The sequence below is a fragment of the Chelonia mydas genome, chromosome 9, assembly GCF_015237465.2.
Source record: "Chelonia mydas isolate rCheMyd1 chromosome 9, rCheMyd1.pri.v2, whole genome shotgun sequence".
Lineage (NCBI taxonomy): Eukaryota > Metazoa > Chordata > Testudines > Cheloniidae > Chelonia > Chelonia mydas.
The window spans coordinates 80,264,032-80,286,315 of record NC_057855.1 but is presented as its reverse complement, the minus strand read 5'-3'; the positions used below and the strand labels follow the sequence as shown (position 1 = coordinate 80,286,315).

The 22,284-nt window shown below is 41.3% G+C and overlaps 1 protein-coding gene and 1 long non-coding RNA gene across 6 annotated transcripts in view; one reads left to right on the top strand and one right to left on the bottom strand.

Annotated features, from left to right (window-relative positions):
* The window catches only part of CHIC1 (cysteine rich hydrophobic domain 1), a 29,949-nt gene extending 21,776 nt beyond the window's left edge, over positions 1–8,173 (bottom strand). The window contains exon 1 of the mRNA XM_037908537.2: positions 7,871–8,173. Coding sequence (XP_037764465.1) covers positions 7,871–8,034 — 164 coding nt within the window. The 5' untranslated portion in view covers positions 8,035–8,173. The remainder of the gene's footprint in view (positions 1–7,870) is intronic.
* LOC119567038 overlaps positions 8,063–22,284 on the top strand; it is a 77,584-nt gene continuing 63,362 nt past the window's right edge. For all 5 annotated transcript variants that reach the window (XR_005226713.2, XR_006283539.1, XR_006283538.1 and 2 more), the window contains exons 1-2: positions 8,063–8,611; positions 12,940–12,985. This is a non-coding gene — a long non-coding RNA (uncharacterized LOC119567038). The remainder of the gene's footprint in view (positions 8,612–12,939; positions 12,986–22,284) is intronic.

Sequence of the window (22,284 nt, the reverse complement as noted above, 5' to 3'; positions counted from 1 at the left end):
AAAGCTGTTTACTGTGCACTGAGTTTAGTGCTTCACTACAAACCCTGCTAAATTATCTTGCCTGGTTACTTCCAACCCTTTCCTTTTAATCATAATATTCCTTTGATGCATTTTGTACAGTTACATTTCTTGTAGCAATCTTTAAGTTTTTTGGGGGGAGTGGGAGAATATGCATAACAAGCCTCCAAAAACAAAGATTAAGATAAATCACAGGTTCTCTCCCCTCAAAGTTATGTCAGTGATCTATGCAAATGCCAATATTGCTGACCACCACACATGTCCACTACCATTCTGCATACCATAATACCACAGACACTCAAACCTGACAATTTAACACAGTGATACTCAGAGTGAGGCCTGTGAGCTGCAAGTGGCTCTTTAATGTGTCTCTTTTGGCTCTTTGCAGTACGTTATTAAAACACTGTGTGATTTAATTATTAACCAATCTAAGTTAACAACCAGTCAGGATGCTTTTACTATGTTATTAACCAATTACGTTAGGCTGTGAGAATTATTTATAATTCACATTACTCTTGGGTAATGTTGATCACTAATTTGGCTCCTGAACCACTCAGGTCTTAGTATCACTGATTCAACTCATGAAATCAGCAGTGCAGATTAGTGCATAATTAACTCTAAAAAAAAAGTGAAGCATAACAAAGAAAACTGGTGCAGTCTTAGAAAAACTCTATAACTAAGCTCATTACAATGTTTGTGAACAGTACTAGTGAAGTCTTATAAAGCATTCCAATAGCTAATTTAATAGTCAGAGACATGGCGCTAGTAGTCTATTAAAAGCAGTACCTGCATAAAATATGCAATAAAAAAAATTAGATATACATAAAAGTATACCTGAGGTTGCACCTCAAATGCACACCTGATGCTATGCTTAAATAAAACTAGGTGGTCATTTAGTTTCATTTAAGGGGTGTCAATAAGATATTCAAATGCAAACTTAAATTCTAGAAGTCAGCTGGTTAAGCAGCTGAAGTGTCATGTGGTTACTCCATAAGTCTGCTCAATGGTCTAACTTTTACAGAAGTGTTTTTGTCCTTTTTGTCTTTCTTCCTCAAGTATCTCTGCTTTTTTATTTCTTATATAGTATAAACATTAGCGTACCACTTCTCATTAAGTGTATTAATAGTTCTTACGCACAGCAATAGAAACCCAAGACTACAGTTTGTAAAAGACAAATTTCAGAATCATGGTGCTAAAGAAACATTACAAATCTAGTAACAGAAAGCAGAAGTACTACAAGTCAAAAGCAGAAATTTCTCATTAATATTTATAAAGAGTTAATTTCAATTAATCTTCACTGTAAACACTAATTCTTAAATTAAACTCATGTTTGTTTTGGATTACCTTTAAGCATTTAGGCAAACACAAAGATTACTAAACTTTATCATGTTTCCACTTTCGGCAAATGTAATTTGACATGCCAGAATCCATTTTCAGTGTGTCTTCTTATTTAACACTACATAAACTACAAGAGTAGTACAACAGTCTTTATTTAATCTTAAGGAAAAAAATTAGGTGTACAAATATATTGCATAACCATTGGCAACCAGAAAAAGTCTGTTCTTGAGCATCTACTATGAGATTTCCCAACTATTAGCAATGATGGGATCTAATCAGTTTACAAAATCTGAGCAATAAAATAAGACAATATAATTGTATTTAGATACCCCATTTTGAAAATTGAGGCACTTGATATAATTCTGGAGATAATCACTGATTTATGCCCCTTTAAAATTCCTTCAGCACAACCAACCCCACCAATGGGGAAAAATAGATTAGTACTTTTCAATTACATTTGGTAAGAATGACAAGTGCTTTTCTAAAAGAGCACCATATATTTTACTGAGTGGACTTTGAAGGCATAATTGTAGCACACCTTCAATCACCACTACTGTATCAGTCCCAAAAACATTCCCTCCAATTTCAAATAAAAATTTTAATGTATAACACACCAAAGAAAGGTCAACTGTTTACAACCAGATTCTCTTAGTCATTTTTACAGATGAGATGTCTGAGACCTTGTCTACTTTGGGAAGAAAACTATGCTAAATACGAGTAAGTTTAGACAGCAGTTGCTTGCAGGGTTCTAGCATACTTTTACTACTGTGTGCCTAGAGGTTCCCTCTAAGAACCATGCTTCATGTTCTAAAATGTAGCTCTCAGATAACCAAAATCCCCACTCACAGCAGCCAGGGAAGCCATTCAACAAGCCTACTAGCAACAATAATTTCTGAGCCCTGAATTCAGATCCACAGATTGCAAGGCCAGAAGGGACCACTGTGTTCATCTAGTCTGACCTATTCTATAATAGAGGCCATGGAATTTCCCCAAATGAAATTCCTAGAGCAGTTTTAGAAAAACATCCAATCTTGATTTAAAAATTATCAGTGATGGAAAATCCACCATGACCCTTAGCAAATTATTCCAATGGTTAATTACTCTCAGTGTCAAAAATGTATGGCTTATTTCAAGACTGAATTTGACTAGCTTCAACTTCCAGTCATTGGATTGTGTACCTTTCTCTGATCGTTTGAAGAGTTTATTATTAAATATTTGTTTCCCGTTTAGATACTTACAAACTGTAATCTAGTCACCCCTTAATATTCTCTTTGTTAAGTGGTTTGCGGTCTCTGAGTCCACCACTAGAAGGCAGGCTTTCTAGGACATACGTGTGAATTATAACACAGAATCATAGAAATGTTAGTCTGGAAGGGACCTCAAAAAGTCATCCAGTCCATCCTCTTGCCCTAAGGCAGGACCAAATAAACCTAGACCATCCCCTCACATGTTTGTCCAACCTGTTCTTAAAAACTTCCAATGACAGGGATTCCACAATGTCCCTTGGCAGCCTATTCCAGAGTTTAAATACACTTATAGTTAGAAAGTTCTTCCTCATATCTATCCTAAACTCCCTTGCTGCAGACTAAGCACGTTACTTCTTGTCCTGCCTTCAGTGGAGGTAGAGAAAACCTGATCACTGTCTCTTCATAACAGTCCTGAACATCTTTGAATACTGTTATCAGGTTTCCCCTTAGTCTTCTTTTTACATGACTAAACATGCCCAGTTTTTTTAATCTTTCCTCAATAGGTCAGGTTTTCTAAACCTTTTATCCAGTTTGTTGCGGTGCTCTGGACCCTCTCCAATTTGTCCACATCTTCCTTAAAGTGTGGCACCCAGAACTGGACACAGGACTCCAGCTGAGGCCTTACCAGTGACAAGAAGATGGGACAATTACCTCCGGTGTCTTAATTATGAAAATCCTGTTAATACACCCCAGAATGATATTAGTCTTCTCTGCAACTGCATCACATTGACTCATATTCAATTTGTGATACTACTATAACCCCAAATGCTTTTCAACAGTACCACCACCTAGCCAGTTATTCCCCATTTTATAGTTGTGAATTTGATTTTTCCTTCCTAAGTGAAGTACTTGGCATTTGTCTTTATTGAATTTCTTCTTGATTTCAGACCAACTCTCTAATTTGTCAAGGTCATTTTGAATTCTAATCCTATCCTCCAAAATGCCTGCAACCACTCCCAGCTTGGTGCCATCCACAAATTTTACAGGCAGACTCACCACTCCATTGTCCAAGTCATTAATGAAAATATTGACTAATACGAGACCCCAGACTGAACCCTACAGAGCCCCCTAGATACACCCTCCCAATTTGAAGCGAACCACTGATATTTTATAACTGCTCTCTGAATATGGTCTTTCAACTAGTTGTGTACTCACCTTATAGTAACTGCATCTAAACCACATTTCCCTAGTTTGCTTATGAGTGTGTGTGACTACGTCACTTGTGTGGGACTACGTCAAAAACCTGTACATAGATAAGCTTGGTAGAATTTGATTTTTTAAAATAATTTTACAGATAATAGTGTTTATTTGTAATCATTTTTTCAATTTTTATGGATTTAAATCTTCACAGTTGCACAAAGTTATCACATGTCAAAATATACAAAGTAAATATCCTTAAATCAAATCCTTAAGTTCTCAAGCAACATTTTGCTTACTTTACCTGTCTGATAATAAAAATTTCAATTATGGAAATATTTTTTGTTGGTTTGTGTATGTACAGTGAAATTGATGTTCACTGATATTTACCGGTAAAAAATCTAATTCTTCCAAGCCTCAGTATAGATGGGCATATGTCATAAGAAGGCTGAGTACTTGTCCAAGTTCACAAAATGAGTTGATCATCCCCAGAGGAGGAAGAATTGAAACACAACAATAAGTGAAGAGGCTGTCAGCTTCAAGAGATGGAGTCTTGAGTAAGGAGCAAACCATAAACTAGTTAAGAGAGGCCTGTGCAAGGAGACTGGTAATCAACTGCATTAGTGGCTCTAGCACTTCCTCATTGGCTTTCTCCAGTCACAGCAGACACAGATCATAGTTATCCCCTACCAACTCTAAAAATAGCAAGTGAAGCAAAGTAGTTTTTGCCAGATGAAGCTAAGTATTTGTCCTACAAGTCATTTAAATGAAAATTTTACTAGGTGGCCACTAACTCTGTGTTGTTCTGTAGGTGTGCAATTTGACACACATGGGGTATGATATGCAAAATTAATGAGCATTCACAACTGCTACTGAAATCAGTGGGAGCTGTGGATGCTTAGCATCTCTGATAGTAAGGTATTAGCATAAATTTGGTAAACAGGAGATCCTGAATTCTAATTCTGCCTCTGCCACTGATTCAATGTGTGGCCTCAGATAAGTTTCCACCATCTGTAAAATGGGGAAATTCTATGAATCTTGCTGACAGATGTGGAGACAGATTCTGCAGCGATGAGTGGTCCAGTAAAGGCCATGAGGGAATAGTTAATTTTGTATTTGGTACAGGGTTTCAATGGTATGCAGTAAACAAGGCAAAGATCACACATTGAATGCTGAGGATAAAAAGATACCGAACAGCTGCCTCATTCCCTGATCACCATCCATCCTGTACACTATATGCAGGGGTCTTGTGGAAAAACTAGTATACGATGCCATTGAAGATCATACCATAATGCATATGCAAAAGGGGCAGAATTAAGGTGGCATAGGCATTTCCTATCTTTTAAAACTGAAAGTGTTAGGCAACCTAAACATACAGGTTGCAACTAGCACCCACTATAATATCAGCTGAAGAACATGATGTCTATCTAGCCCTTAAAATGCACAGGCAAAAGGTTAGCAGAAGAATCAGTACAAATAGCAAAAAAACTTGATAAAAAAAGGCCTTGGTGGAATCCGGATATCCATATTTAGTATTGTAGCATATTGCAGGCCACCTTAAAGTGCTTTACAAGGATCACCACGGTGCTAAGGTTTTATGCCCAATATTTAACAAGTTTCTTGAGCCTATTAACCCTCAAGTAATTACATTCAGGGAAACTGGACCTGAAGGTTAGATGGGAATAAGAACAATTATCTTCTGCCCCATTGCAAGTGGTAGATAATGCCAAGATTCCAAAGTGGCTGGCAACCTGTCAAGATACGTTATATCATTTGTACCAGGATCATACATAATAACCATCCATGAGGGGCAGTTCTAAAGGAAGAACAGAAGACATCAAAATAAAACCCAAGGAGCAGAATGAGTCTCTGTGTCTCCCTCTGTTTTTTTACTGACTAGGTGAGCTTGTATTACTTCTGTCAGAATAGGAATGCTATTAGGAGCATTCTAGGCATCTTCCAGAGACAAACAAGCCTCCTGGTGACCTATCCAACAGGCCACTTCTGAAAGGTATTGTTTCCAATAGAAGAAGTGTCTTTATGATCACAAAGTGACTAAAGTTCAGAGATAGCATGTACTGACAGAGTCCATTAAGAAGCACAATAGTTCTCATTTGCCAGGGGGTCAGCATCACCTACTCTGACCTTCTAGAGGCTATTTGAGTTTTATTAATTGACTGTGCTTATTAACCGGTTGTATTAGTTTGAGGTGACTTAAGATGTAAGAGTGACCTGTATCACATGACTGGGACTAGGAAATAAAAACCACTATACCAGCATTTCTATTTGTCATACCTTTCTTATTCAAAGAGGTTGGGAGGGAGGATGAGAATATCAATAATAAGATCATGCAGTTATATAGGCCAAATACACAACTTGATAATAATGAATCATTTAACATATTGCTTTCTTTTACCCCTGACTTAGACATCACTAGTTGACAGATTTCTTGTAGGTATCACACTAGAGCTGGGTTGTGAGAAGGGAACTGAACGAGAAGCAGATCTAAGGATTAGTTCAGTGAAGGCACTGATGCAATACAGGCATTAGGGAAGAGAGCACAAAGACAGTTGTGGGAGAATTAAACAAATGTATGATTGAGGCTAATTTTTATCTAAAACATGCTTTAAATACTAACTGCATAATTAGTAAGACATGTGCCTATCATTCCAATCACTTTGCTGCTGTGTTACATCACTTTTATCACCACCCTTTGTCCTTTTTAGGCTGTATGCTATTTGGGGCAGGAACTTTGTATTTTTGTGTTTTGAAAGCTCCCAGTACACCACAAAAATATAAATAAAAGAATGCCTTGGAGAATGATGTCATCATGAGGATCTCCATCAGCACAAGCAGAAATTCTGTGGTGCCATGGGACAACCTGTACATAAACATTAGCTCAAACCAAACCAGATTTGGGGATTTACAGATAGACACAGTACCAAACAGGGCTTTGGAGCTGTGCTCTGTCTTTGCTTCAGCTCCAGGCAAAAACCTGCAGCTCTGCTGCTCCGCAGACTCTGCTCCGAAGCCCTGGTATCAAATCTAGTTTTGGTTCTATCAGGATGCAAGATCCTCTTATTTCCCATGCCTTTGATTCAAACCATTAGATCACACCACAGAGAGAAATGCATTGTCTTTTAACAGTCCGAACACAAGCACAAGATGAAACATGGTTTATGGAGTTCTACAATACACAAATGTGAAATACTAATAATTCCTCATCCCAATTAGTGTGTAAGATAACTTATAATTTGTATGCAGCCTTATGTTCAATTTCTTCACTGGTAAGAAGTGGCCTATCTTTAAACAGTTGACATAACAGTGGGTTATGCTGCTTGATCATTCTATGTATTATGATACTATAAAATACTGGCAAAATTCCTGGATTTATTTAATTTAGTTTCAGATTTTCTAATTATAAAACTTCTGAACTGCCCATGGTAAAAACAGTAAAAATCAAACTCAGTAACTCAAATTTTTAAAATGTACAATACAACATAACCATATGTCCCCTCTCTGCAGTACAGTGTGGGGACCCAATGGCTGAGTTGAACCCAAGAAGGAATACAGTAAAATTGTGGGGCTAGACACGTAAATCATCCAGTGATTCTGTTGTCTTGTAGTGTTTAAAAGTTAACCCAGACAGGAAATATTTTCCGTCTTGAGCAATGAAACTAAGGTATTAAGTGCTGGTTAGCTGTTTTTTCTGCAGACAATAGACAAGTGAATTTCACGTGTCCAGACAGGGTTTTTGGTTGGCCCAAGTTGCTGGAAAATAGGATATTTCCCAGCCTAAGGCAAAGCATACAAAAAAGAAATAAAGATGTAAGGCAGCCAGGCCATAGTCACAAAGCCCTTAGGCAGGGAGCTACTTTTGTGGCATTATTCGTGGTACTGTTGACAGAGCAGCCTGAAGCCAAGAACTCTTCCTGATCACCTCCACCCACAGCGGCAGCATCCTCACCAGCACCGATCCGACGGCCCAGCAAGGCAGCCAGCAAGGTCTCTGAGCGGTGCAGCTCCCCTCCCCGCGTCGCGGGGGGTTCCTGCCCACGCTCCCTCAGGCCCCCCTCCACCTGCCCCCCGCCCCTCACTCGCCCCCGCCCCCATAAGCCCTTACGCCTTACACGGTGATGTGCCCGGCGCCCCGTACCGCCACAGGGTCTGGCGCGTCTCGGGGCCGGGGCAGCTCCTGGCTCCTCACCACCGGCTCGGACTCCTCCTCCTCCTCCTCCTCCTCCAGCTCATAGATAGTGTCGAAGTCTGCCATATTGGGGAGCAGTACGCTCATCTCCCCCCGCCCCCACCGAAACGCCCAGTGCGCGTGCGCACTGACCCGAGGGGGGGCGGGGCTCGAGCTTCTCGTGGAGGGTGATCGGGAAGCCGTGGCGGGCGCATGCGCGTCCGGATCGGCTAGTTCCTAGTCCTGAGTCCCTCCATCTGCCCCGGTTCTCAGCAAAGCTTGGTGGGGGCAGCCGCCGCCGCCGCCGCCGCCGCCCAGGGCATGGCAGCCAAGGTCCCGCCGCCTGTGTGTAAAGGGGGGGGGCTGCCCCCCGTGGCCAAGGTGAGGGCGGCTGTGGGGTGTGAGCCCCGGCTCCCTCGGACAGGCGGGCGCCCAGCAGCCCCGCGAGAGCCCCGGCCGCTGCCAGGCGGGCTCAGCCCGGCCGTCCCGCCGTCGCCCGCGCCTGGGGTCTCAGAAAGCAGCGAGCCCTCCGGGCCTCTGGCGGGGAGCCCCGTGCCCTGGGGCAGCGGCGCAGCGCGGCACCCGCGGTTCTGAGCGGCTGCCCGGGGCTGGCAGCATCCAGCAGCGGCAGCTCCGTGGGGAAGGAAGTGCCACCGGCGCTTAGAAACTCCTCCTGCCCTGCCAGGTGTGTGTGCCCCTTGCCGTACCAGTGACAGCTAGCGCTCGTGTAGGCTTTACAAAGGAGACCGTTATCAGCAGCCCTGTTTTAAGAGGGGGGGAAACTGAGGCACGGAGAGGCGAAATGACTTACCCACGGTCACCCAGCTCCAGCTAGCTGGTGGTAGAGCTAGAAATGAAACCCAGGTCAGCTGAGTTCTGGTTCATTAGGTCACACTGCCTGCGTTCCTGCATGTTTCTGTAAGCATTTCAGTGCATGTCACCTCCAGGACTTTCTACAGCATGAACGCATAGCAATCATGAGTCAATGCACTATTTCTTTAGGTCCTGGATGAATAATATTAACTTTGAACAGATAACTGGCACCTCTGTGCCAGGGATCCAGTGGCATCCTCTGCTATTATCCTCTGGTTTGTCAGCATTGCGGTTTTTGGTGATTTATCTTTTACTCCTACCTTTTTCTGCTAGTGACTTGCCATTTAATTAGAGAGAGCTTGCATTCTTGGCCCACAACATCTGTACTGTCCACCACTGCTTTTGTTCATCCAGACTGAAGAGTTTTAGACAAGAAACTGGCTAGATAGCCAATGTGAGGAGGATGGGAAGGGGAAATAGTGGTGATTGTTCATGGGCTGGAGGCTATGTGGTTATCCAAGGGATAGAAACTGAAGTTTGGAGCAGCACTGGGGAAACAGAGAATCTATTGGAGTAGCTTGGAGCGTGAGCAAAGGGGAAGGAAGTAGCAATATTTTCAGGGGAAGGGAGGGCTGACAAGGAAATAAAGCCCCATAGGAAAGAGTCCAGGAGTAGCAAAAGTAGAGAGGAGCCATAGGTGAAATAGCTCCTGCGAGGAGGACCACTGATTTGTTAACATTTCCACTACTCTGAGTACTATTTAGTCAAAGTCCCAAACCATAACAACACTGTGGAGTATGACATACAATACTTGGCATACAGCATTCTGAAGGTGCCTTACAATTAACATTCACAACACCCCAGCGGGTCTATATTAGACAGCCAAATGAATTGCAGCATGCAGTTCACTAGGCCACTAATGCCAAAGAATTTACTGGACATTTACTATTAATCAGAGGCAATAAAAAAGATGAAAAAGGGAACCCTTGCCAGGGAGATCCAAAAGTGATGCCATGGTGAAGTCCCACTTTTGCTCCAGGTGCAGGAAAGGGGCATATTAGGGCTTGTCTACACTACCTGCCAGATCGGCGGGCAGTGATATAGTATAGTATAGACATGATAAATCAACCGCTGAGCGCTCTTCTGTCAACTCCGGTACTCCATGAATGAGGAGCGCAAGCGGAGTTGATGGGAGAGCGTCAGCTGTCGACTTATCACAGTGAAGACACCGCAGTAAGTAGATCTAAGTACGTTGACTTCAGCTACGTTATTCATGTAGCTGAAGTTGCATACCTTAGATCGACCCTGCGTGGTAGTGTAGACAAGCCCTTAGATTCCTACCAGAGTGCTGTCTTCAGTCACCATCTTTGCCTGGTTAACAAAAGTCATGTTTGAAGGTGCTAGAAGGAAGTAGCTCACTTTCCACTTCTTTCACCTCCATTTCTGGGAAGAGGGGGAATGGGTCTGCACCCCGAGCCTCCTTTTGTTTGTGTTTGGGGGTGTTCTCCATGGTGAATAGTTCCATTACCTGCCTTTGCTACTCTTCATGGTTTTCCAAAGTAGCAGCAAGGTGGAACCAGCATGCTTCTGGATTGTTTCACTGCTAGCTACCCACAGGGTTCTGAATAGCAAGGTGATATTGGCTAGAGTCTTGTCAGTTTCTGCTGCTTGACCAAACTATCAGCAGTGGAGATACAGAGCAGTCTGCTTGCAGACTTGGGAAGACAGCTCTGTAATGATTCACATTTGGAAAATTTTCTTCATAACCCAGGAAGAAAGTGTTCTATAATCATAGATTTTTAAAAGAAATGAAAGCTTATGTTATGGATTGTTTGATAAGTTAGACACCTGGGTAAGCTTTCCTCTTGTCATGTGCAAATAATGGATCGTTAACATTATATGTCATTTGTCAAGCAGCATTTTGCTTACTTTACTTATCTGTAAACTTCAATTAGTATTGATGGAAATATTTTTGTTGGTTTGTATGTGTATTGTGAAATCAACCTTTATTAACATTTACTAATAAAAATCTAACCCTCCCAAGTCTAGTGTTATATTACAATGGGGTAAGATAAATACCTGGTGGCTAATTTTGGTGGTGTTAACTGACCCAAAAGATATGACCATCTATTAGTCATAGCACAGAAAATCTTTATAGTGCAGTACATGGCCTAGATAGGTGTAATGCAACAATACTGTAAGTGTTATCCTTTATGTTAGACTTTCCTCAGCTCTGGCAGTTCTGGTGGACTGTCCTTGAAGCTATAGGCTTCCTGGTGTTATTTAAAATACAACTGCAGGGGGCAAAATCCTGCTCTCCTCTTGGCCAACATGACTCTCAGGAAGAAAAAAAGCAGATTCTGAGATCCAAGTTTGTGTGTGAGCTATTGCTGAGCAGCAGAATAATTCCGTCTTGGAGTTGTTTCAAGTCAATCAGTGGAACAGTTTAAAACCAGAGCACTTATGTTATGTACTAGCAATTTCCAGCCTCAATACCTGCAGAATACTAATTAATTAAATTAGTGAGTTTGGTTCAATAAAAGATATTGCCTCACCCACCTTGTGTCTCTAATAAAACTAAGTGTCAGAGCAACAGCCAGCACTCTTCATACTAATGCACATGACAGATGTTTAGAAGATGTCTAATTAGCATTCAGTTGCAGGTAGAAGTGTTGAAAGGAGTGTGCAACAAGTGTGACTGGTCAAGAATTGTGGCTTCATGGGAAAAGTAGCTAGCTGCTATTACCTTTGCAGTACAGGTCTGTAATAACCTGTGTGAAAACTTGTTAGGATTGTGTCCAGTTCTGGGTGCCACATTTCAGGAAAGATGTGGACAAATTGGAGAACGTCCAGAGAACAGCAACAAAATGATTAAAGGTCTAGAAAACATGACCTATGAGGGAAGGTGGAAAAAATGGGTTTGTTTAGTCTAGAAAAGAGAAGGCTGAGAGTGGACATGATAACAGTTTTCAAGTACATAAAAGGATAACAGTTTTCAAGTACATAAAAGGAGGGAGGAAGAAAAATTGTTCTTCTTAACCTCTGAGGATACGACAAGAAGCAATGGGCTTAAGTTGCAGCAAGGGATGTTTAGGCTAGACATTAGGAAAAACTTCCTTACTGTCAGGGTGGTTAAGCACTGGAATAAATTGCCTAGGGAGGTTGTGGAATCTTCATCTGTCAGGGTTCCCTCCCCACTCTGAACTCTAGGGTACAGATGTGGGGACCCGCATGAAAAACCCCCTAAGCTTATTTTTACCATCTTAGGTTAAAAACTTTCCCAAGGCACAAATTTTGCCTTGTCTTTGAACACTATGCTGCCACCAACTGATTTAGACAAAGAACAGGGAAAGGACCTCTTGGAGTTCCTATTTCCCCAAAATATCCCCCCAAGCCCTTACACGCCCTTTTCTGGGGAGGCGTGAGAATAAAGAAGGTGAGCACAAACCAGCCTTGGATTTTTAAGACCCAAAAACCCCAATCAGATTCTTAAAAATCAGAACTTTATTATAAGAACAAAAAAAGATAAGAGAACAACTCTGTAAGATCAGAATGGAAGATAATCTTACAGGCAGTCAGATTCAAAACATAGAGAATCCCTCTAGGCGAAACCTTAAGTTACAAAAAGACGCAAAAACAGGAATACACATTTCCTCCAGCACAGTGAATTTCACAAGCCAAAACAAAGAAAACCTAACGCATTTCCTAGCTAGATTACTTACTGACTTTACAGGAGTTGGAGGGCTTGCATCCTTGATCTGTTCCCGGCAAAGGTATCACACAGACAGACAAAATCCTTTCCCCCCCTCCAGATTTGAGAGTATCTTGTCCCCTCATTGGTCATTTTGGGTCAGGTGCCAGCCAGGTTACCTGAGCTTCTTAACCCTTTACAGGTAAAAGGACTTTGCCTCTGGCCAGGAGGGATTTTATAGCACTGTATACAGAAAGGTGGTTACCCGTCCCTTTATATTTATGACACCATCATTGGAGATTCTTAAGAGCAGGTTAAATAAACACCTATCAGGGATGGTCTAGATAATACTTAGTCCTGCCATGTGTGCAGGGGACTGGACTACATGACCTCTCGAGGTCTCTTCCAGTCCTATGATTCTATGAAAACTACCATGTCAGAATATTTATTAGTGTGGATGGATGGGGCTTCCAACAATGTGTGTCCAAATTAACTTTCTCATTTTGCAGGGATAAGGGATTGCTGTCTACCACCTGGAACCACAATTCCAGACAGGTGAGGTTTCAGATTAAAACAAAGGATTAAATCAAGAAATTATTGCACAAATTTGTTAAAAAAAACCTGAGAAGTATTATGCTAACATGGTCTTAGAAGCTATTGAAATTGTGAGGCAAGTTGGAGTGGATAAATTATTTTCTGGTTCTTCTTAGAACAAATATATATATTTGAATGGGAAAAATTAGTGGGTGCTCCCCTCACACCCCACCCCACCTCCACCTCCTCCCGTACCCGCTCCTCCGCCTACTTCCCAGTGTTTCCCGCCCAGCCACCGCCAAACAGCTGTTTGCACGCTCCGGGAGGGGGGGAGAAAGGAGCGGGAACATGGCACACTCAGGGGAGGAGGCGGGGAAGAGGCGGGGCCGGGGATTTGGGGAAGGAGTTGGAATAGGGGCAGGGAGGGGATGGAGTTGGGGCGGGGATTTTATGGAAGTGGTGGGAAGAGGCAGATCAAGGGTGGGGTCTCATGGAAGGGGTGAAGTGGGGGCAAGCACCCACGGAAAGGAGGGGAAGCCTATGTGATTATGTAGAGAAATACTGGAGCTTCCTGTCCTGGAATTAATATTGCATTACAGTTCTCACTTTTCTTGATGCTTATTTGCATTAACTCTAGAAGACCTCTCTTCTGAATTATTTTTTCATTATTGTATTTTTTAAAACTATGCTCCCACAAAAAGCCTCAGCACAGAATCACACAACTGGATCTTAAATTTCATAGATAACTAGTCCAACAGTTCACGCTTATCCCACGGGGCAGGGGTTCTCAAACTGGGGGTTGGGACCCCTCAGGGGGTCGCAAGGTTATTACATGGGGGGTTGAGAGCTGCCAGTCTCCATCCCAAACCCCACTTTGCATCCACCATTTATAATGGTATTAAATATACAAAAAAGTGTTTTTAATTTATAAGGGGGGGGTCGCACTCAGAGGCTTGCTATGTGAAAGGGGTCACCAGTATAAAGGTTTGAGAACCACTGCTATAGGGTGATTATACATCTTCATATAGGTAGATAGTGCTGAAGTAATAGAAGTGTATCTTTAGACTCAGTACACATTTTAAGTTTGATAGATGAGCCATTGTAAACTGGGAGATCTCTTTGCTGAGGGGGCTGCAAGGGATCACTGGAACTGGGTATGCCTCACTTATGGTGCAGCAAACTATTTTGTTAACTTTTTAACTTTAAAACAGCCTTTTTGGAAAATGCAGTGTTGTTGTAGCAGTGTTGGTCCCAGGATATTAGAAAGACAAAGTAATATCTTTTTACCTTTTCTGTTGGTGAGAGAGACAAACTTACACCAAACTCTTCTTCAGGAAAATAGCAGGTAATCTGAGTAGTATCAGAAAGGCATATAGATCTGGGTATCCCCTATCATTTTCTGCAAGCTTTGATTAAAAGAGAAAAGGAATGAATGGATTTGAATACAAGAACAGAAAGTAGAGGGAGTTCTGTTTTGTAGCATTACTTCTTTAATCCCTTATGTGACAAACTCTGGTGAGATCAAAAAGGCTTGAGGCACCATGGCAACTTGTTGGGTGCACTGGTTAATAATAGAGTCCAGATTTAACATTTTTCAAACAAGAATGGCTTAATTAAGGGGGGAAAAAAGGCCCAGATGATTTCTTGACCTTACTCATAGACAAGAGTCATGCTACTACTGTAGCTCTTCTGTCAGCTCTCTAGAAGTCCTCTCACACAGTATGAGTCTCATGAGAATGAGAGCCTGTGAGTTTTTATGGTGTCTACCTATCTCATCAGGCCACACAGTTAAAGCCACAGCCATCATTTATCAATGAGAAACTACATCCTGTTTTTTTCACTGGTGCCTTTCATTTCAGCCCAGCTATGCTTCCCTATCTTTTTGCTGAAAACAAACCAAATTAGCTCCCTGGGAACATGGGCCCATATCCTCAAAGGTGCCTAAATACCTTTGAGGATCTGAGCCATGGTCTTTAATGCCTGACATAATGTGGTGTTACAGGCTGCTGTAAACAGGAATTGCAAATCGCACCTCACAAAGGGAAAGGGAGGCAAGTGAGAAACAAGACTTGAGGTTTGCTGGGGGCTGGGAAGATAGTATATTTACATAGGAGGTCATATAGGGTTTTCCTGTTACAGTACAAAAGTGAAAAAAAAGAGACTAGATAATATCTTAAAAGAATTTCTCCACTTCAGAACTTCCACTCACAGAAACCTTTACACCAAGATCAGTGTAGCTCAGTGCTCTACACAGCTCAGTCCTCAGGAGTAAATCTGAATGTCTTCTTGTCCCTAAAAACCCTTCCTCATTAAAAATTTAAAAAAGAACCCAAACCCAATACAGGAGGGAGAGCTCTCTGACCTGGTATTCACTATCCCATCACAGGGGCCTTGGGTTATTATTAATAGTAGAGATTAATTTACATGTACAACAATGAATCTGGGCTGCATAGTACCTGGTAGTATGATATAGTTAGGAGTATTGAGGGTGGCAGGCAAAGGCATTCAAAAGTTAGCTCAATTGTTATATGAAGGAGTAAGTAGATCTGTGAAAGAAGAGTTGATGTCATGGTCGGTTTATAAAATGGGGAAATGCTGAATGCCTTTTTTTTTTTTAACTTATTTCATCTTCATGGACAGGTTGAGAGCATAGTTCCTCTTTACAGTTTAGTTTATGGCAGAGCCATAAAAACATCTACTGATTACCTAGTAAAATAGGTACATGTTTATTTTTCTCAGCACAATGTCCTTAATTAGTAGTGAACTGAACAAGACTATTAGGAAAAAGTAATATATAGATTATTCAAATTTGTACATTCCTATACTACTTTCATTCACTTTCTCAGGTACAGTATAGTCAGGGGAGAGTAATTTTTGTGTCTGTGGAATAAAAGTTTACAGTGGCAGGTGTTTACAGTACAGGGAACTGTACTTTAAGGCCAATAGGTGAAGACCTAAGGGGAGATTTTCAAATTGCTGCCTAGGATTTTACCACTTTATTCTGAATGGGAATTGGATTGTTAAACCCCTACTTACAGTTGCTGGGAGTAGTCTGTTAGAACATGGGACAAGCTGGTATCTTTCCTAAACATTGCATAATTTCCTTCTCTTCCCCTGGAAAAACATGAGCATAGTGAATCACCAGAAATTCATATATGCTGCTATTATTTGAAATGTTCTAACTTTATCCCTGATTACGACAACATTCATTGTAATCTCTGCAAATAAATATAAGGGTCATAAGACCAAAAAAAGGGGATGTTTTAACTGCCTTAGTTGAGTTAGTCTAACAATAATAATAATTTACAAAAACTGTTAAAATAAGTTATTTTGGTTGCAAAGTCAAAGACTTGAAAATTAGGAAATGCCAGATTTACAGTTGTCCATACAGTCTTACTTCTGTCCCCTTGTACATCCATCCTGTGCCTTGAATGAGGCAGGTTGTGATGCTGGCAAACCATGTGTCAGTTTATGCCAGGATCCCCCTGCCTCAACTGAATACTGACAAATACATAGCTGGAACCAGTCTGGTTCACTTGTATGTTAGTACTGTATTATTAAAATAGGTGTTAGAGTTACAGAAATGTGCTTATTGTTTAGACTTCATTGAATGCTTGTGAGTTGCTGCATGCATTAATCTCAGTTATAACATCACTGTACTGCAAGGTAATATTTGAGCATTTACATTATAAGCCTCTGTAACTGTGTAAATCACCAGACAGGAGAGAAGCTTTAGTTTGTGTGAAATACTAGTCTCTGGCAGAAGATGATGTGACCTGCCCGACAAAGAAGGCCCATTGACACCAGAGCTATTGTGGAACAACAGAGAACAAAAGACTTTGTTGATGGCTCTCCCATTCCTCCCTCACCTGCCCATGAAGAGGAGAAATGTATGTGAATTCCTCCCATCAGCTGAGGTTGCAATTTGAAGCAGAAGGGGAAAAGAATAAAAAGGCCTAACAAGGAGGAACTGCATCTCTATGGCACTTGGACTCTTGAGGAAAAGGTTGTCTAGGCATAAGCAAGATATACAGTATGTAGCCTGGGTTAGCCCTAAAGGACATATAGAGCTTGCTTATAGAAGCTTCTATTAATTTTATATGTTTACCTGCTTTAATTTTGTAAATAACTCTCGTTTCCGTTTAAATAAATATTTAGTTTATTATAGGATTGTCTACAAGAGTTGTCTTTGGTGTGAGATCAAACGTGCAATTGACCTGGGCTAAGTGACTGGTCCTTTGGGACTGGAAGTAACCTGAATCTTGTTGTGATCTGTAGTGCAAGAGACCATCTATCTGATACCAAAAGGTAAGTTTGCCTAGTTGACAAGATAGATCAGAATACTTCCACGGCTAGGCTGTTATAGTGCCTGAGGAGTTTACACTTAATACTTGGTTGGTGAAATCTAAATATAGAACTCACAGCCAATCTGGGGTTTGTGCCCTGGCTCTTAACAGTCTGCCCTCAGGTTGGTACTCATGCTCTTGAGTTGTTGTAGGACAGCTTGACATAAGGGTCCTCTGAGAAAAATAGCATGTGATCATATAATTAAAAACTGTTCATAACACGTATGCCCAAGGAGGTAGAATGAAGGTTGCATGGGCAACCTGTATTCTAGCATTTCTTTGAAGCGCTTGATTTTGCAACCTAAGTAACTTTCTTTTAATGTTGTTTTCTTAATCTAATTTTCTACATTTTTAAAAAAGGAAAAAGATGCAAACAAATTCTGTGATGTACAGCTGTAACAATCTCCACATCATGCATGCTCAGCAGGGTTGAACTCTGAAACTTCAGTGCTCATTGCTACCACTTGAACTGCAGGACTAACTACATTAGTTGGAGGTCGGAAAAGGCTGTTATCCCACTGCAGGGAATGGTCTCCTGGGGCAATGTGCTAAGTCCTGGGAGTTTACATGGGAAGACTGGCCCAGGTCTCTCTCTCTCCCCCACTTCACAGTAAGTTGTGGGAGAGCCCTACTGGGTTCTCTCCCCTATCCCCATTGCTACAGCTACTCTAGCAACTACCAGGTGTTCCACTTCCTAGTGCAGTGTGTGCATCTGCTTGCACAGCTTTGGAGGTGGCAAGGGCCAGGCTCTTTAGAATTTTAGCCCCAGATCCACAAAGGGACTTAGGCGTTGCCCCACTCAGCGTCATGGCACCTAACTTTTAGGCAACTAGAAAATCACAGGAACACCATGGTGATCCACAAAGCCATTGCCTAGACTCCCGGTACAATGAATGGGGAGAAATAAGCACCTAAGAATGCAATACACAAAAGCCAGCACAGTAGGTGGGAAGCCACCTAAGCTAGCCATTGGGAGGTAAATAATAGCCCACATGGATTTGTTAAGAACAAATGCCAAGCCAATCTAATTTCCTTCTTTGACTGGGTTACTGGCCTACTGAATGTGGGGGAAGCTGTAGATGTGATATATCTTCATTTTAGTAAGGTTTTTGACACAGTCCCACATGACATTCTCATAAACAAACTAGGGAAATGTACAGTAGATGAAATTACTCTAAGGTGGATGTATAACTGGTTGAAAAGCTATACTCATAGGAGTTATCAATGCTTTGCTATCAAACTAGGAGAATGTATCTAGTGGGGTTTTGAAGGGGTCTGTCTTGGGTCTGTAAGTAGTCAATATGTTTTATTAATGATTTAGGTAATGGAGTGGAGAGTGTGCTTACAAAATTTGCAGGGGGGATTGTAAGCACTTTGGAGGACAGGATTAGAATTCAAATTGGCCTTGAAAAATTGGAGAACTGGTGTTTAGATGAAACACCATGAAGATGTTTCATCAACAAGATGAAAGTCAGTAAAGACAAGTGCAAAGTTCTACATTTAGGAAGGAAAGGTGAAATGCACAACTACAAAACGGGGAATAACTAGCTAGGCAGTAGCACTGCCAAAAAGGTGATAGTGAATCACAAGTTGACTATGAGCCAGCAATGTCATGCAATTGCTCAAAAGGCTAACGTAATTCTGGGGTGTATTAAGAGGAGTGTTATATGTAAGACATGGGAGGTAATTGTCACACTCTGTTCATTGATGAAGCCTCATCCGGAGTACAGTGTCCAGTTCTGGGTTCCACACTTTAGGAAAGATTTGGACAAAGTCGAGAGGAGAGCTACAAAAATGACCTCTGAGGAAAGGTTAAAAAAACTGGCCATGTTAGTCTTGAAAAAAAAAGACTGAGGGGGATCTGATAAGTCTTGAAATGTAAGGGCTTTTATAAAGAGGATGGTGATCAATTGTTCTCCATGTCCCCTGAAGGTAGGACAAGAAGTAATGGGCTTAATCTGCAGCAAAGGAGATTTTGGGTAGATATGGAGAAAACTTTTTAACTAGAAGGGTATTTAAGCTCAGGAATAGGCTGCTAAGGGAGGCTGTGGAATCTCCATCATTGTAAGTTTTCAATAATAGGTTAAACAAACACCTGTTAGGGACGGTCTAAGTTTACTTGGCCCTGCCTCAGCGCAGGGGTCTGGACTAGGTGACCTCTTGAGGTCCCTTCTAGCCCTACATTTCTGTGATTTTCCCATATGGGCAGAGGGGGAAATTGAACCTGCTTGTCCCATATCACAAATGGGTGATCTAACCAGTGGGCTGAAAGTTACAAGGTACACATCACCAGCATCACCACCTTCTCTGACTTTAGCCAGCTATTTAATGGGAGCTGATCCAAGAGGCAGCCTCAGCATGCCTTCTGGATCAGGGCCAGCATGTGAGATATTTGCAAACACCTATTTCCCCGCAGTTTGTGGATTGCTCTGGGGCTTATGTGGCAGATATGACTGAATGTGTGTAGAGTTAGGGAGCAGTGTGTATGCCCAGAGGCAGAAACATAGGCACCTAGGGAACTTTTACCCTGAAAACATAGGCGCTGGATGAGTTTAGGTACCTTCAGTATTTGGCAGGAATTCTGTGGATCACAGTGGAGCCTGAGATTTAGGTGCCTAAATCTGAGGTTTAGGCACCTAAATACCTTTGTGGATTGGATCTAAGTGACTTGTTGAAAGTTTTGGCAGAAGCTGGTGTCAGAATCAGGGCTCTGCTCAGTCACTAGACTACACTGTTCTCTTTCATAATCATTCATGGACAGATTATGATACTTCTGATGAGGTTAATCTGCAAATACTCCCATTGAAGTTCATGGGTCTAGTGGTGCTACTAAACATGTGTAAGGGGATCAAAATTTGCCCCTCAGTGTTAATACAAAGTTATATTTTTTTTGAAAGGACATCCCCTAGAAGTATTAAAATTCCCAATAATCATCCATTTTGATGCTGTTTGTCAAATATCTGAGGCTTAAACTGATCTTTTTAGAAACAGCCCCAAAAGGATGCATTAATATTACCCAGTATTTCTTTGTTTGGAAATTAAAGGTGTTCTCTGTTTGGAAATTAAAGATATTTTATCGACTGGGAACATTACACAAAGATACAGCTGATTTTCATGATATTGTGGGTCTCTTTTTCATAGTGAATCCCACTAGCAATCTTGTGTGTACCTCTTTTTGTTTCTTTATCCTGCCTCAGTATGGGGGGATGGTCTAGAATAGATGACCTCTTGAGTCCCTTCCATTCCTACATTTATGTGATTCCTATGTTCACTGCTCGGTTTTTGTGTTTGATGGGAATTTGTTCCCACTTATCTGCATCCAACATCTCTTTGAGATACCCTAAGCACTTTTTACAGGACTAGTTAACATATGTAAATTACTAGGCATCTTTGAACAGGCTAATTTGCTGGATTCAAGTGCATGGGTGATGTGAGAGGGATGGAGGCTGAACTAAATTATTTTTCTGTGTCATTTAAAACTCTTTAAGTCCAGTAATTTGCTCTGTGCAGGAATATTTAGTTCTGTGCTTCTCGGTAATGACCATTAGTGTATAATCCAGAGTTGGGGCCAAGTTGCACAATTACGCTCCATATCTGGCCCTGAAAAATTCTGATTCAGGGCTTTGATTTGACCTGTTCTATTAGACAGTAGTTAGTGGCAAGGTCTGGGTTTGGATTTTGCACTTTTCTCTAGAAGCTGGGAAGTTTTCAGATGTGGTTCTTTCCAGTCACTAGTTTGTTTTTAAATAGGTTTTTTTTTTTTTTAGGATTGTATTCATGAATCCAAATAGTTGAGTACTTCATAGCACATAAGTGTGCTGCAATGTGTGTAAGACATTGTGCTTGCATATTAATTGAATGGCAAAAACCCTGGTTCTTGATTAAGTATTGATAGAAAGTGGGCCTGAGAAAGGCAGTTGTTGGCAAACCATTGGCTGAGCTGCAGTATCCACCTAAGAATAAAGATGATTCAAAGAAATAGGATTTGCTGGCTGCTGGAATTAGGCAAGTGTGAGATGCAGAGGATTTTATTTATAATCTGTATAGTTTTAAAGCATTTCACTGGTTACGGTCCAATAATACCAAGCAAATAGCTGAATTTAAATGGTGATTTGCAGTCTAGTCATTTTATATTTATATGAAGTGTAAAAGACAAGAAGTGTGAGAGCTTGGAGACTATACCCACTAGGTGAGAAAGATCATGTTTGATTTACTATTTTTTAAATTGCCTTATCGTGCTAAGGGAGAGTCTAATTAAAATCAGTGGAGAAGCCTTCAAAGGAGACAAGATAAATATTGGGAAATGTTATTTTTATCCTTCACTTTGTATTCTCACCCTGGGATGTCATGGGCATAAACATTAAATATTAATGGCCAGATTGTGCCTTATGAAGCAGCCACTTACTCTGCTCCATCAGCATTAAGGGGACATAATGAAGGCTTTCAGTGGCCCAGCAGAATATCCCCATTGTAGGGGCAGTCAGAGCTGGTGTGTAATCGCTCTGTGCTGACCTCCTGTCCTGGTTCCTGACATAGAGGACTGGTTGAGGGTGGCAGGCAGGGGATGTGGCCAGAGCTACTCTATTCTGGTGTAAGATCCCATGGCAGGTAGGTACAAAAGGCTGTAGTGTAGAGCAGTTCTAAATTGTACTGTGATCTGGGACCAGAATTGGTGGCAAAGATGACGTAGGCTTAGAGGCACCTGAGTCCAGTGCCAAATCAGATGTTCAAGCCCAAAATCTTTAGAAATATGTTTTTACATCCTTTAAAGCAGAGCCGGTTGAAAATTTTCAGTCACAAACATTTTTGATGGAAATCGTCTATTTTGTCAAAATGGGAATTTCCACAGTAAATGACCATTTTTGACTAAATTTTCAGAGTTTTCATTAGAAAAAACTTTTTTTTATTAAACTGAAAAATTCTGCTTGGTCAGTTGAAAATTTTCCAGTTTTTATTTGCCAGAAGCCAAAACAT